The sequence below is a fragment of the Rhinolophus hipposideros genome (assembly GCF_964194185.1).
Source record: "Rhinolophus hipposideros genome assembly, chromosome: 15".
Lineage (NCBI taxonomy): Eukaryota > Metazoa > Chordata > Mammalia > Chiroptera > Rhinolophidae > Rhinolophus > Rhinolophus hipposideros.
Window position 1 is genome coordinate 33,044,351 of NC_138061.1, and position 17,593 is coordinate 33,061,943.

The window sequence follows — 17,593 nt, forward strand, 5'->3', positions numbered from 1 at the left end:
TTTACATACTTTTGCTTTGAAATAGAAGTTTAGATCTTTCTTTCTAACTGAAAACATCACTCTTCAAAGGTAACATCAAGAATTTCTAGTAATTCTTCCACTTAGTAGCAATACCATAAATTGGTTCATTTGGTGAGAAATCTACAACTTGTAACAAAGAGCTAAGAAACTGTTGAACCTTTTATTCCAGCAATCCCCCTCTAACAATATACTTAAAAAACAAAAACAAAAGTAAACTATACAAAGATACAATAGTAGTTTATAAAATCAAAAAATGAAAAGAACCCTAACACAGTACCCTAAGCAAAGCATGGTAGCTAGCCTGATGGAGTATTACCTCCATAGCTTTAAAAATGACAAGTAACCACTGAGAGATAAAAAATTTGTGAAAAAAGAACACAGAACAGTATGAAAACACTAATTACAAGTATGTAATTTTGTGCACATGGACATTAAAAAACGGGAAGATAATTTCAAATGACATACATTTGAAATAGAATTAACTTTTTTTCTATTAAATTGTTTAAATTTAAGAATCATTTTGAAAGCCTTTCAAGCCAGATAGAGTAAGATTAGACACAGTTAAAAAAATTTTTTTTAAAGGAACAAGGCACTCTAAACTTGAATTATTTAAATTTAAGCAAATTACAACCACAGAAAAATATCTTATGAAGTCACTGAAAAGGCTAGTAATACTCTACAATTTAAAGTACAATTTTTTAGTGTATTAGCTGAAGTATTATTCCCCTCAACAAATTCAAGCAATTTTTCTTCAGAGTAGTTGTTAATTCTGAAATAATTTATCTACTACTGTTCAAGCCTATATCTGTGAAACTAAAAATTTTGGTTGCCCAACTAACTGATTTCAACGAGTATACCAAACAATTGCCTTCTTCCTAGGTCTCTGGATGAATACGATAAGACTGATTTCCTGTTTCAGAACACTGCTGCTGTTAAAATACACACACACACACACACACACACACACACACACACACATTTTCTCTCTTTCTCTCTCTCTACCGTTTTTGCTCCCACTAAAAAAAAAAATCTAAGATTGACTACCAATAACAAATCAAAATATGGCTAATTTACCTAACAACTTTCAAATAGATTATCAGTTCAACATTAGACATATTTGTCAACATTATATACTTAACTGCGCCAAATGCTAACTGTTATTTTCTACAGCAAAATCATAATAAAGCACATGAACGATTGTAAGTTAAAATTATAATATAGATCCAGCATTACTATAAAGCACACAAGATTGTATCTTTATCCTATAATCTTTACATTCAATGTTAGATTTATAGGTTACTTCTGTACTATCATTCAATTACAAAAACCGTGCTTTTATCATTTATTTTACAAGTGACTACCTAAAACACTAGGTTTTAACTAGTCTAATAGCTACGCAAAATGAAAATAGGCATTAACTTTTACAGAAAAAAGACATTCAAACAGTTAAGGTACAGAAGATGCCAAGGGATGTGTCAGCAATTTGAGAACAAAAGCCTACTCATAATAATATTTAGTGCAAATTCACAATATTAGCAGACTGCATTCTAAAAAAATGATTTCAAGATTTGCAATTGTATTGATCTTTTAGATGCAACCATGAACTAATTTTCTAATATTAAAAACCTACTACACACACAGGGTACTAAAAAAACAAAGTTCTAATACAACTGTGTCTCTGGCAAGCAGGTTCTCGTTTCCTGATTAAACCAAAACTACAAAAAATTTAACTTCTAACAATCAAATATATGTTACAAAGAAAGCCATTAATTTGAACCATTTTAAAAAGAGAAAAAGCTCCAAACATGTGTGCTACACTTACACTGCTTCATTTTGTATTTGGCTTTAACGTAATAAAACCAAGTCTCTTTATTTTATATCTTAAACCAGGAAATCATCTGACTAAGTGTAGTATTTTAATCTGGATAAGAACAATAAGAACTAGAAATACATGTGGATTTTAAAATACGAAGGCACACATACTGGCATTAATTACTTTATTGGTAAATCATACTACTGATTTTATAATTGCCTTATCCTCATATTGCAAAATGACTCATAATCCACTGAAGATATTTTAATCATTAGATCAACTTTATAATCGCTTGAATAAGTGATTTATAAAGCAATCTGAAATTACATATACTAAAACACAAGTTAAAACTCATTTTTTAAAATTTAATATGCAATTATAAAATATTCTAACAGATGAAAACCTACGTTACTTGGTTTCAACAGATTACACTTAATTTTAGTCAGCTACCTATAAACGTTTGTTTCTGCAGATACCATTTTAGTATAAATCCAATTATTTCAACTGGGGGAAAATGCACAATTACTAATTATAATTAGTTGTGGAGTCTTCATATTCAAAGGAGAGCATACTAAAATTCTTTGAAAATAATTAAGATGAAATGTAAGAGAAAAAAATTAATTCAGGAGTCATCTTTTTCAACCAGTAAACAAACTTAAAAAACAGTTTAACATATAGAAAGACAAAAATACCAATAGTTAGATGGGAGGGATAAAAATGAAAACAAGGAAAAGGAACTCTAACACTTCACACCCTTTAAGTACTATAAAGCAAACAAAACAGGTAAAGACTTAAACTTTTAGTATTTGTATAAAAATCTCACCTATATATGTGCTTCACTTAATATAAGCGACATAATTTTCAGAAATTATGTCTATCATATAATGTCTAACATTATCTGTCTATCCAAAAAGGTCTAAAAGGTATCTTTTCAGGGCCTACAGTTCAGGCCTGAACAAATTCTATAAACTGATGCTAGTAAAACAATCTACTTTCATCAGACATTAATTTGAAATTGGCAAGATGTTTCTCACACAAAAAGTACAGGCCCCAGACACAAAGTTACATTTGAAAACATAAATTCAAAATCACATCTAAACTGAAATATTGTATCTGATCGCATTAATCATTTGGCATGAAAACAAACTTCTCAATAAAAAATGTCAACGTAATAAATAAAACAAAGTAGATTAAAATTTATCAGATCCTATTAAGCCAAATATATGATTTTAAAGACTCATGCAACTTGGCAACACCAAATGCTTGGGGGTAAAAAGAAATTAAGTTACAGAAACAGCCTTTCTAGTGGCTCAAACTACAAAAGCAAGATTTTAAATGGGGCAATTCATTTACTAACACACACACAAGAAATGAGTTATAAAAGAAGAAAAAAGAGAACCTGAAAAATATTTAAAGCAAATTTTTTAAGCAATACTTATTAAATCAGTTACCTGATTTTTATAATAATGAATTCTGAAATATCAACTGTTAAGAAAACTAGTTTAAAAATATCAAAATCTTATATAACTTAATATCTCAAGTTAAAACATGTTTCCACTTAAGTATCTAAACAATCTTGTAAATGACTAAAAGCCAGACTTTCATTACATAATCTTTACTTCTCAACCAGTATTTTTGCATTTTAGTAAATTATAAACACTGGCATAGCCATTAAGTTTCATTTTTGTAAAAGCTTAAAATTTTGATTAGTCTTTAAAAATCATAATTAATAGATAATTCCAAAAACAGCAGTGCCAAAATCACTTGTATCACTAGATTATCTTAACTTTTTCCTATATTTAAGTAACAGATGGCAAGCCTTAGTTCTTGGACACTACACAATAATCACAATCTGTGTGACCTTTTCAGTATTAAAAAAAATCCAAAATAGCCTTAATAATTAGCACCTTAGTGCATTTAACAGTATTAGATATAATCTTAATCACATTGGACAGAACCTAGGTATACAAAGTTGTATCATACTTTCAATGTACTAAATTATTTATTTTATATAGATTTCCTACAACTAGCCCATGAAAACTATTCAGATGTTAGGTTGTTTCGCTAGTTTTCAAAAAACATACATGTATACACTCATAAACAAAATATTTTTGCCTCGACAATGTTTTCATTAGCACCCAAGAAGGTATATACACCACACCCAGATCAAAATTTTCTTAAGAATTAAAACAACTTTACCTCATCTGGAAAAATGTTATTCTAACAATTTTTTTTGAAAAAGAGAAGAATTTTTTTCTTCCTCAATAGTTTTTATTCTAACTACAATAATTAATAAATTCACTGAGAAAGAACTGTCAGTGAATAAGGTTAAAATTATTTCCCTTTTTTATAATATCTGACACTTAAAAAAAGTATCTGACATAAACTAACATGGAATTTTGACCACAAAAATTAGAATTAATAATAAATGCAAATACAGAGCAAACCTTCATCAAGTAATATCACTAATTACCGAGGCAACTATACAAATATAAACTATATCATTCAACATATGCTCCAGGTAACAGTAACATCATGACAAGCTATATATCCTTTCTCACTAAAGACAGGAAAGCAACAGGTTATAACTACTGTAGTATAAAATGATGTGGCAATTTATTCAAATTACTTCTATATCCACTTTAATTTCAGCACAATATTCCTACAATAGCAAAAAGAAATTTGACAGATCAAGTGTTTAAATTTGATTTCATTTCATTTAAATAAGTAAAATATGCTTAAAACTTTAAATATGCAATAGCTTCTTGTAAGAAAAAAAACTTCAAAACTAAAACACTTAGCTATTTTTTGTGTAACTGATTACAATTTTGTGACTCAAAATCACGAAAACATTTCCTAATATTTAGGCCATCTTCAATACACTGTAAAGAAAAATCAGAGAAAATTTTGTGCCTCAAAATCATGAAAACATTTCCTAATATTTAGGCCATCTTAAATACACTGTAAAGAAAAATCAGAATAGCAGAAAAAAAATTAGCCAAATATTGGAAACAAATTTAATGCATAACTTCAGGGGGGAAAATATTGTTGATGATTTCGTCATTTAAAAGTCATTATTTTAGACAATTATGAAGTTGTGCTTTGGAAATTCTTCAAACACAAATCCTCCATCCCCTTTAAGTTCAGTATAATAAACTACTTTTTAAAACAGATGCCTAGGAACAAAACTAGAAGCTAATATGGAAACATGAAGTTTCAGAGAAGTAGAACAATGGGTACTTTTTTTTTAATTCTCTTTAATTAATCATGTTTCTATTTAAAAAATTTAAGTATAATAAGCAAGTGGAGTTTTTTATTCATATACTAAAATAAACACCATAAGCCTTATTCAATTAAAATACAGCAATAGATGCTATCTGTTTTTCTTAACAAATCTGAAGGTATCATGTGATTAGCAATCTCGGTTTTAAAATAGGTTATAAGTATCTGAATATCTCTTGTAATTTCAGAAAGAATCATAACATCTAGTCAAAACCTAAATTTCATTAAGAATTTTAAAAATAGGCTTTGGCGTTTTATTCTGCTTGTGCAAAGTGACAGGCAAAGTAAATTGTAAAATCAAGCAAACTGAAAAAAACATAACAATCTATTCCTAGAACACTTTCGTAATTATGTTTGTTTGCCCTAAAAAAAACAAAACAAAGCAAAAAAAAAAAAAATCTGAATCCACTAAGCTACTCCCTGGGCATCTTCTCATATCTGAACTAATCTGAGACTCCATCACAAACCTTTCTAAAAACTTCACATTAATGCAAGTTTTTAATTTAAATAAATAAAGCACTTAAATTCAACAGGCTGCCATAGCAAATTTAGGGTCTAGAAAAGAATGTAACACATGCATCAGCCTTAGTCAACACTACTTTCTTTATTGGGAAAGATATGAGAAGTTTTTATAACTTGTCAAAATTTGCCATTTTCCATCAACACATTTAATTCCATCAAATCTGACTATAACAAAAACAGCTTTAGAATAAAAAAATGAAAGGTTAAAAAATACATTAAACAGCAAAAAACAAGTATACTGGGAGCAAAGTATCTCCCCTCTACATAATTAAAGGAAACAAGCTAAGGGTTATTTTAAAAACTACGCAATATAAAAAGTAAAAAAATAAAAAAAAATAATGCTTTCTTTTCATAAAGCATACCCATCCTGTTAGAGCAGTTCTGTGCAACATCCTTCTCAATAACTCATGCAATGCATTACACTTACAAGTTTGTTGAAAGCATCCTCAGCCTTTTCTAGCAGAATTTGAAAGCAACAATTTCACAATCAGCCTAATAACACGAGCCTTCTTCCAATAAACCTTTTTTGTTACCAGGGATATCCTTTGCGGACACAGTATTTATTATAAAGAATACTGGCCTAGCAACAGTCAGAAAACCTAGATGTTAAAAGCCTAGCTCCATCATTTATTGGCAATTTGATCTTAAATACCACAACCTAAGGGCAAAGGTACTAACTTTTATTGCGTATTATACTTACTATCTACCAGATACTTTATACCTCTAAACCAGGGTTTCTCAACCACAGCAGTAATGGCAATTTGGGACAGATATTTCTTTGCTGTGGGAGGCGCTGGCCTGTGCATTGTAAGATGTTGAGCAGCAGCCCTGGCTTCTACCCACTAGATGCCAATAGTCTCCCTACCTCTCCCCCCTTGACACCCTCCAGCTTCGAGGATCAAAAATGTCTAGACATTGTCAAATGCCCAGGCAGGATAGGAGGGGATCACCTCCAGTTGGCAACAAATTCAAAAACATCTAAACTATTCTTCTAACAAACCTGAAAAAAACACCTACAAGCTAAGGATTTTTACTATGTTAGAGATGTGAAAACTAGGGTTCAGGAAGGTTAAGTGGTGCATCTTTTATTATTACATAACTGATAAAGTGACTGAGCAAGGATTTAAAGGCCTAGCTGATTCCCAAATCTAGTCTTCTTCCATTCCACTATATTGCCTTTCTAAACTCAATGCCTCGTCTACAAAATCAGGGTAACATTTGCCATGCTGAACCATTTAGGGTTTACAGATCAAATCAGAAAATGTATGTGTAAATTCTACTAACCTAAAAGAGCTAACACATTGAGGATTTGCTTGACTGGAGACACTGTAATACGCTGGTTCACCAAGTGGGATCACCGACCATCAGCATCACCTGTTAACTTGTTAGAAACACAAATTCTCAGGTCCCAACCCAGACCTAATGATCAGAAACTCCATAGGTGGGGCATGTAATCTATGGTCTAACAAGCCCTGCAGGTTATTCTGTAACCCCTAAAGGTTGAGAACCACTGATGTAACATAATCTGAGAAATACTGCACCAGGTGCCCCCAAACCCTGCATCCTTCTCTGGACTCAATCTCCTACCAGCTTTCAACAAGCAACTGATTCTATTGGACCTACGATTCCTATACCACGAAAAAAAAAAAAAAAAGTAATGCTTGCCCTAACTCTTAGGTTGTATCTTTCCTTCTCTGCCAAATCAAATAAGCTAATGATTAAGAAAAGGCTTTGATAATATATATACATATATATATATGTATATCTGTATATACATATATATATATATAAAATACAAGACTGTTAGATACATGCTAGCTAATTCTATTACATTTAAAAAGAAAAAAAAATCCTTCTGACCCAAGTCCTCATTTTTTCCTATTTCATAAAATAAAAATGTTAAATAAATTTTACGACATGGTTAAATTAAGTCTGGCAAAGCACTGTTTTCACTTATGAAGGAAAAACAAAACAGAAAAGCCAATGCCATCCTCCCATTTTACCTCTGAAAAACTCAAAGTAATTCATAAATACAAATTTTAAAAATACCTAAAATCATCCTTAGTAACATCCCCCAAACTTCATTTTAAAAGTAAAAAAAAGTTTTCAATTCTATTTATTTGATCTCCAATCAGTTCAGAGTAACCAGAGCCTCACTAATTCATGAGGAAATGGATTTTAAATGAGAAAAGTTGCATACATTTTAAAGCAGTTGTTTGCAACTTTGATCATGTATGCTATATTTATAAATCACTTTAAGAATATATCTGATTTGAAGAATACCTAATTCAAATCACAATGCCTTAAATAATCACATCTTCTTTGAAAGATCAGAAATATTAAACATAAAAACAGCAGAGTGCAACCCTTGCAATTACTAAAGAAAAGAGAACCTTATCATATTTTAGCCAGAAAATCTACAAAAATCAAAGGAAACAAAATTGAAAATTATTCTGAAGGGTTTTAACAATAATAAATGAACTCTAAGTTTTGGGTAGTGATATAAAGCAAAACATAAGTACCTGTAGCATTTATAGAGAGGGAGAGGGAGAGAGGGGGAGGGAGGGGGAGAGAGAGGGGGAGGGAGGGAGGGAGAGAGAGAGAGAGAGAGAGAGAGAGAGAGAGAGAGAGAGAGAGAGAGCCCGTTTCAGACAACTCAATTTGCCCAGAAGATGTCAAAATGCACAGTTCAATTCTACAACCTAGACACGGATCAAAATATAGCCAGTTTTCACAACATAACAAAATATTCAAAAATCACATAATCAGATAATCACATATATAATTAGATAGGGCACCGTTCATTCCGCAATGCTAAACAAATAAAAACCCTCCCTGGAAATCAAGTGCTTCACTACTGAAGGTACTAGGACACCGCTGGGAGACCAGCACAGGCAAAGGGAAAAAAAGAGACTGACCCCTATACACTCGTAACAGTCTTTACTAAGCAGGTCTTCATCCTTCTCCACACCTTGTAAGAATAAACGAAGAAAAAAAATCCTTTAGCTCTTTTTTCCCATTTCTAGAGCTTAAAATTGTATTGAGAATCTTGATTAAATGTGAAAATGGGACACAATAATACAACAATTTAACACTAAAATTAAATTCCTATATTAATACACTACCAGATTACATTAAGTGTAAATTGTATTGCAATAAATGTAACAGACATTTAAAATTGCATGACTCCTCCAAAATCTGAACTTGGAAAGAAATGCTAAGAAATACACCTTTTTTGATAAAAAGTTTACATAACTCTTATACATTAAACGTTTTCTTTCATTTGAGGCAGAGATTACTCTTCGTGAATAAAAATATATATTTAACTTGACCTATCTTTAACACTAAGGAAAATTTAATATTGCAACAAGTTTTTATTCTAAAACTTCAATTTTAGTATGCCATAATAGGAAGTTCTCATCTTCCCTTAGTATTTTAAAACAAATACTTTTTGATTAGCATGATTAACTTCTTTGGTCAATAGTATGGGTAAGCAGAGCTTTACATTCTAGTTGTTATTAAACAGCAAAATCACAGACTTTTTATACTCAGAGCTTCTAAAGGAATACCCCTAGTTTAAAAAATACTCAGAGCTTAAACCAATTAAAATTCTAACATACCAAAAACTGAGGAAATTCAGTTATAATCACTACTCTTCCCATATATGAAAATACAAATAACTTCTCATACATGGGTACTCTGAAATTATAATTTTTAAGAGAAGCAGTTACCATTTAAGTAGTATTTACAAAGTGGCAGGTACTATGCTAACTGAATTGCTTGTATTATCTCATTTATTCTTCAAGAAAAACTTTATTTGGGTAGCTACTATTATCTCCATTTTACAGATAAAAATAGATTAAGAGGGTTAATTAACCGATTCAAAGTCATCCAACTACTAAGGGGCAGAGCCAGGATTCCAACACAGGCAGTCTGGCTCCAGAGCTTACCCTGCCATCCTAAAATCTAAAATGAAACAGTGTATACACAATGTGTAGATAAAACAAATACTCAATATTTTAATGTGATTTAAAATAGATTTAACCTTATTTGAAAATTCTAAAATAATATCCACCAACGTATCCTCTTCTTTAGAGAAAAAAAATGTTCATTTTTAAGAAATATTATGATAGTTAACTTTGTATTTATTTACACACATTATTTATAAACACGGTGTTTGAATGTTCTGTGTATTCAGTCTTCTTTTCCACACTATGTACAGACAGGTTAAGAATATATCCTCCTGCTGGCAGGTGCGGCCACAGTATCCACCTGCCGATATTCTCAACACTTTATCAACAAGTGTACACCTAATAACCTGAAGATGTCCACTCATCTCTTTAATGCCAACTGTTGCAAATGAAGATAATTTGCCTTAACTACACTTGAACTAAAGTAAAATTTCCCATCCAAAATTAATTCATCCCTAAATTACGTTTATTCTTCTTAGATTCATGTTTTTCCAACAGCCTTTTTATTTCCAGAGCAAATTATTTTAAAAGAACCAAATTGCTAATACCTGTTCTGTAACCAATGAAAAATAAATTTGAAAAATTAGGGGATAGGTGAATAGTCAAATCCAATATACTACTTTCACTTTTCCTGACAAATGAAGAGTATTTTACATTAGTAAGTGCATACATTCAACACTTACAAGGTCTCATTATTCACAGACCAAAACACTCTGACCACTAGCAAAGAATGTATGTAGCAGTAACGTGGCCTATGTAAAAGAATTAAGGATGCCAGGTTGCTCAACAAATCCTTACTAACTTAAGGTTATTTAGTCTAACCTCAACATTACTGATGCCTCTGATAGCAACTGCAGTAATTTCAAAGATACCAGATAAAAAGCAACTGTGAAACAGAACTGAATATTTACTGAAATCATATTGACCCCAATCTCACAAGATGATACAATGTCTTAAGTCACTATCCTTAGAACAAATCCTAACATCTTTTCTTAATGAATTCAGGCCACAAAAGAATTCTCCAATACTGACTTTGCTTAAAATCAAATTTATCTAACAGAAAAACAGAGAGAGAGAGAGAAGAAAAGATAAGAATGAAGGTTCTACGAAATAGAAATAAAAATTCAGAACTAATGGTCTCTATAGGAAAAAATATACCAAATAAATTTCTTATACATATCTTCTGGAACCTAAATCCTTATAGTACAGCCAAGGCCTAACATTTTAAGTAATTGAAAACCTATCATATGCATGCACACTTCTAAATTTCTAAATTTCTCTTTACAAACTCCAACTTAACATGTGACATTAATATGAAAACATTTCCTATACTTTTGTTTTACTAAAAAGGCCGAAGTAAAAATTTTAAAATAGAATGTTTACTGAGTGTGAATTAATGTTGAAACTTTATGAATTGATTTTCCCAAAGCAAATACTCCTGCATCACAAGTCACTGAAGTGATTACTTAAGTGCCTTAAAAATTATTAAAAAGTATTAAGCTATCATCAAATAAACAAATACCAAATGGGGCAAATTTCAAAATGAGAACACTTGAAAATAAGAACTGAAGACTTCACTTCCAAAAAAGTAAGGAATTTTGTATCATTAAGAGATTTGTGTATTGTAGGTGGTTATTGGAAAAAGTAGATACACTGTTCCACATAAAAATTATAATAACTCACCAGCTATCTTTCTCCTATTGTTAAAATAAAATTCTAAAAATAAACACAAATGCAACTTTCTCTACTTTCTTTCTAAAACTAAATTTACAATTAAGATGGTTATATCTCACATATTTTATGTCGTTTCTTCATTTAGTATTTTAGTATATTATAAGCAATGTAAATCTGCATTGATGATTGTACTATTATGCAAACATTTACAATGGACAGCAATAAAATCCCTTTTTCCTTATAGTAAGAGTCATATAAACTATAAATCACTCTCCTTTCAGATGGGTTTAGTCTAAAATAAGCTTTATAAAAATGAAGTTTGTAAATTATCATATAGCAATTAGGTGGGCCAGTCATGTTGTTCAGGGAAGAAATACAACTTAGCAGATACATAACAGTGTAAAATAAAAATTGCAAATAGAATTGAAAAAAATAACACTTGAAAATATAGTTGTTTCAGTAATCACTAACCTTAAAAGATAATACAGTTAATTTCAGTAGTCACTGTACTCTCCAAAAGTTAAAAATATTCCCTATGAAGGTTAATATTTGAAGACATAAACTTATCAAATGATAAAAATACAACAGAAGCCTAAAGTTTCCATGAAATCTAAAGGCACTAAATATTTTATAGCCTCGTGTTCAGCACTACTTTCCAGACTAACATTAAGAATAAATTCCTACCAACAAATTATTTTTAGAATAATTCAATTTTGCAAAATCTTTTACAACTGAATTACAGTCTTCCAATTTTCCTTTGAGAAGTCACAGATGAAAATACTCCAGTCACTACTTTCATAAAGGAAATTAACTTTTCAACAGGCTAACTATTGAAATAGATCCTACAACCTGCCACAGTCTTCAATGGCCATTTTAATCCCTACCCCCACCCCCACAATAAACACAAAACACTAAGGGAAACCAAGCAAACCAAAGTACTTTGGTGTATCAAAATTATTGGAAGTGTGAAAACGCAAGTCCTTCACTGACTTTTTCCTAAGTGATTTTTTTTTCTTATCAACATTTGGCTCAATAAAACCACAACTCTAGGAATTAAGTGTTATTAGTCATTTGATGCAATATTTGATACTGCTTTCTATGCATACGATAACGAAAAAGACAGTTTTAGAGAAAGTTTTAAGTCACATAAATTTCACACATAGAGGTACACATACTCTGAAATGAAGGGAGAAATGGCCACTTCACTACTCACATATAAGAAGAACCCGATTGAACAATTTTAGTCTTATAACCCGGATAATTTTAAATCAAATGGATAAAGTAAAAATAGCATACATATACTCTGATTACTAAAAGAATCTTTCTATCAAACAGCATTCTAAAAATTTTTTTGAATTGGGGCTTTTAAAAAAAAGTTAAATAAGCATTTAATTAATTTGTTCTTATATATCTAGATGACTGTCAATTCACACCAGTAGTACACTACTTTTGCAATATTACAAATCAGAAGAGTTTTTACCTAATATCTTCTAGACAGCGGGTCAAGTTCAGCCTTAGCAAAGTTTTCAATTAATGCAATTTCCCGCAAAATTTCCAATTATTTTTTTCAATGTTATTTTTAACTTAGAAAACTGTTACATTTTGTATATTGTAAAGCTATTTCTTCAGTAACTTTTATAATCATTTTAAAACAAAAACTCAGGCAAAAGTAGCTGTGCACATTTATTTATGTGCACCTACATAAGCCAAAGGAATAAAACCTCTTCAGATATAAAGTTTTAAAACAAACAAAAAAACCTCCCCCATAATTTTTAGGATATACACACGTGTCACCTTTAAGCAAAATGTTTACTGATATTTGCTAAGAAATAATTTTTATTAAGAATACTCTATTAATACTTCTGCAATTACATAATTTCAACTAAATATTGTCCATTGCTACAATTCACACCACCAAATTTGAGGCCTTAATAAAGTGCTCCAGTCACCTCAGATCAATAACTTAATTCTGTTTTTCATGCCTTATACACTGACCTACCAATAATTCAATTCCTATGATACTTCCCATTCTACAAAAAGGAGAGCTCCCCATCCTTGATCAAAACCAGTTTATTATATCTGAAACTACAACAATTAATGCCTTTCAATAACCACTACCCTTTGAAGTACAAAGGCCTAACTTTTAGACAACCAAAACTGTACAGTTAAAATTTCTGGGGTTTCTATCTTATTCAACAAGCTGACTCAGTAAATTTAACACTATGGGAAAAAGCTAACACACCTACAATCTTAAGCTGGAGTAATCCACTCTTGCCAGCATTTCTGGTTATTAGAGGGTAAATCATAGTTGACATTCTACACAACTCGGAGTAGACTTAAGGGAAACCCAAAGGTGTCGGAGGACCTGAAGTCTACAAAAGGTGAGCAGCAGTTCTGGCATCACAATACTTAAATTTCAAGTGAGAACTGAAATTTAATCTCTGCAATCACCATTTGCTACACAGTCTCTTGAACCTACACAACATTATCACTGGGATCAAAAAACACTCAATCTCCATTCTATTACGTGTGACGAGCACTGAATATAAAATACTACTTGAACTGCAAATTTCATGCCCTGTGCCACATCACCCCATCAAGAGAGAAAAAGGCAAATTTAACAAAGATGTAATAGAAGCGCCTTATGAGGTATGACAGACACCATTGCTGTGAAACGACAAAACTCCTAAATACAGGTCAAAGTTGTAATTAACTTAGTTGAAACATACAAACCCTACTGTTGTCCTCCAATGAGCACCATATAAGCTAAAAACGAGTCGGCTTCTAAAATTATGCAAATCAGCTCCCAAGTCACATTTTAAGAGTCTATCAATGCAACCCAGAAAACTAAGAACAATCACTGCAAGATTCTGATGCAATATGCGTACGTGCAACACTAATTTTCATTTTAATCTGATCTATACCCTTGATCTAGGGCCTAAAGCCAAGATTTAATCGAGATATGCTCAACCTCAAAGCGTCTATTTTTCTGCTCATTTAGTAGACCGGATTGCCGAGCTCACTAATCCACTAACCGCGTACTGTATTCTGTATTAACGGACAATAGCCCTTAGGAAGAGACCCCTTACATAGGCTAAGAAACCCATCGGTGCTTTGACACTTGCAACCCGGCAAGAGCTCCGTCTAGCAGAACACACCCTCCGTTCAATGCGTTCAAGAGAGGCACAAAATGCCCATAAGCTAGACATTCGACCAGGGGTAAATGTTATAGTCACCCAGACTATGGAAAATTTTTCGCATCTGTCTACTCCCACGTTCTAAGAGAGAGTGACAGACAGGCAGAGGAGCGGCCGCAGAAATGGATACAGGTCAAGTCTAAGTCGAATCCATCCTCTTGATATCTCCTTTTGTTTCTGCTAACGATCTCTTTGATGATGGCTGTCATGTCTGGGAGCCTGTGGCTGAAGAAAAAGGAGGAGAGAGATGGCAGAAGCTGCTGGTGGCGGGGCTTCTTCTGCAGGATGGAAATGGCTTTGGACTTGGCGGTAGCTGATGCCCCTCGCTCTGCTGCCGCTTGGCTCTGGACCGCAGCCGGGTAATGGCTGCTGCGGCGGCTGCTAGATGGTTGCAGCGACTGGGCCTGCTGCTTCTCCTCAGCAGCCAGAGGCCTGGCAGCGGCGGCAGCGGAATGGGGAGAAGACGAATAATCCTCGGAACGGCTGCCTCCTCCGGCGGCCTCCGGAGCCCGGGCCAGAGGGGGAGCGGCGGCGGCGGAGGGGAGGTTTACAACCGGCCCGGGTCCCTGGATGTGCCGCCGCCGCCGCCGCCGTGTTGGAGGCAGGAGAAGGGGAGAGACCAACTCTCCGGCTTTCCCAGCCCTGGAAATGGTGACAGGCGACTCCGACTCCCTCCCCGGAGCTGTAGTCGCCGCGGCCGCCGCCGCCGCTTCTCCCCCCCGCTCCAGGAGCGGGAGGTGCCGCCGCCGCGCTTCAGCCGGCTCCCGCCCGAGCCCACGGCTTCCACCTTCCCTTTCAGAAGCCGAGGAAGAAGCTGCTGCACGGTTAGAAACGAAGACGAAGACAAGGCAAGGAACGCCGCCGCTGCCGCCGCCGCCGGCCGGCCGGCTCCGCGAGGGCGCTGCCCCCGCGGCTGCTCACGAGCGCTGAGAGGGGCTCTGGGCCGCGGCCGCCGCCGTCTCTCATCTCCCTCGCCTGAGCCCGGCCTCGCCTCACAGCGGCTCAACTCTCAAACTTCCATCATGGCTGCAGCTTCCGAGAGGAGAGAACTGAGCGCAACCGCGTCCCGGCGTCCGAACGTGTATCCTGCCGCAGTGCACAAAGAGTTCCGCCACATCACCGTCCGCCGGCCTGCCCGCCCCCTCCGCCGACGCACGGGGAGCCCGAGCGCCTCGGGAGTCCGTGGGGAGGCGGGAGGCAGGCGCGATCGCGCCGGGGGAGGGCAGGACGGCGTGGGGCCGGGGGAGCAGGGAGGGGGCAGGAGCGGCTGCTGCGCGTACGAGCTCCGGGCCCCCAACCTGCGGGCGCCACTGAGCATGCCCAGTGTGACTACCCAGGGCTCGCTCGGGCTTGTTCCGAGGCGCCCGCCGGTAGCAGCACTTGCCTTGGCTGCTTCTTCATCAACGCAGGATGGGGGAACTAGCTAATCCTTGATTTGTGCCCAGAAGCCCAGCCAGAGGCAGGGTAGGCTGTTGTGGGGGGAAGGGTGGGCTGAAGGTGAAAGCTGAAGCGGGTGCATTGAGCGGTGTCACTGACTCGAGCCGGAGGTTACCTGTGCACAGGTGCAAAGGAGCGGGTGACAGCGCCGGTCAGTGTACAGGGAAACGCGGGAACGGTCCCTGCAGCGATGACACCCCTCCGCTTGCCTCCGCCCCCAGATTTCCCCGGCACGGCCTGCAGGCAGCCTCACTCTCCTTTTACACCGGTGTTGGATCACTGTCGTTCGCAGGGATTTGACTGCAGCAGCCTTTCCGAGAAAACCCCTCTCCATTCCCCTCCCCCCCGCCCCCGTGTTCTCAAGGTGTCAGTCTCAGCACAAAGAACAACCCCCTATTGTGTCTCCAGTGTGTATCACCTCATCCGGCTCTTTTTCACCGCCCCACCTCCCGCTTCCACGGCAAGTGGGCTCGTTTGCCCTAAAAGTGAGAGCTCCCGGCCAAGCACGTTGAGTGTGAGCGCATCGCCCTGAATTTCCAGGTCCCAAAAGACAACTGTCCAGGCGGACGGAAAGCGGATCCCCAGGTGGGCTCTACCATGCGTCGCCCCCTGGAGGGCTGAGCACTTCCCTCCCCCCTCGGGGTTCCAGCTCGGTTCACCGCCTCGAACTCAAGCTCGGTCCTCCGAGGCTACCTCGCCCCGCCCCTTTTGGGCCGCTGTGAAAACCCGGCCGGGATCGCCCCAGGGCCAGCATCCGTGCTCCCCAAGCCGGGTTGTGCACGCTGGAGGCCGGGGTTGCTGGCCCATGTGTGAAGGACCGGACGGTAGGAAGCTGCAGCCCCTGCGAGTAGGCGGGGCCAAAGAGACAGAGGAGGGTTCAAAAGGAGGTGGAGGGATACACGGCCACGGTCGGAACTACTTTCAGGAGGAGGTCACGTGTGTTTCTAGTTGGGGAACTTTCCAAATTCCCACTCCCCTAGGAGAGCTGGGCAAGGCAAGTGGTTCGCTGGTTTCGCCCGGGGTGCTCCCGCCTTGTTCGGACAAGGGACCCCAGAGCCTACAGGGTCGCGGCGGAAAAACTGACTCAGGCGAGCCACCCACCGGAGCGCTGTCGGGGCTGACGCCTGGGAGCTGGTTACACAAGCACCCACATCCAAGCACGTGCCCCCGCCTCCCGCACCAGTGGCTGCCGCCGCTGATTCTTGCAGACCACAGAGCGAGAGTTCCCAAGTTGGTGCCACTCTCCGCTTGCTACCCACAGAACAAATTTAATGGCCGAGACCTGAGACTCCTAGCTCTGACTCGGCTAAAACCGCGCGTTCCCAACCGTGAGAGAAGGGGCTGGGCCACCGGGGGTCTGGTGCCTCTCCCTTGCTAGTGCCCGATGCTCCTTAGGGCGAACCTTAGTGCCTTAGTTCCTTAGTGCCTTGCTCGCGGGGCAAAAGGGTATCTCCTGCTGCAGCCCGCTGCTTGGATTCAACGATGTTGCAACAAACTTCCAGTCACTACCCTTGAGCTGGTGAGCGCGCCCCACCTACTGTAAACTCAGCCAAGTGACTTATCTAGTCGGAGAACCTAGTCAATGGCCGTCAGCCCAGAATAAACCTGTCAAATCTGGTTACGGCGTCGATTTAGTTGACCTATCCCGGTGAAAGAGCTGGTTCAGAAATGCTGAG

At 36.9% G+C, this 17,593-nt stretch overlaps 1 protein-coding gene across 2 annotated transcripts in view; it reads right to left on the reverse strand.

The window, feature by feature from the left end:
- The window catches only part of PTEN (phosphatase and tensin homolog), an 81,831-nt gene extending 66,255 nt beyond the window's left edge, over nucleotides 1–15,576 (reverse strand). The window contains exon 1 of one of the 2 annotated variants that reach the window (XM_081075096.1): nucleotides 14,611–15,576. In XM_081075096.1, coding sequence (XP_080931222.1) covers nucleotides 14,611–14,689 — 79 coding nt within the window. In that variant the 5' untranslated portion in view covers nucleotides 14,690–15,576. The remainder of the gene's footprint in view (nucleotides 1–14,610) is intronic. The other variant, XM_081075095.1, reaches the window with a different exon arrangement.
- Nucleotides 15,577–17,593: the final 2,017 nt, after the last annotated feature.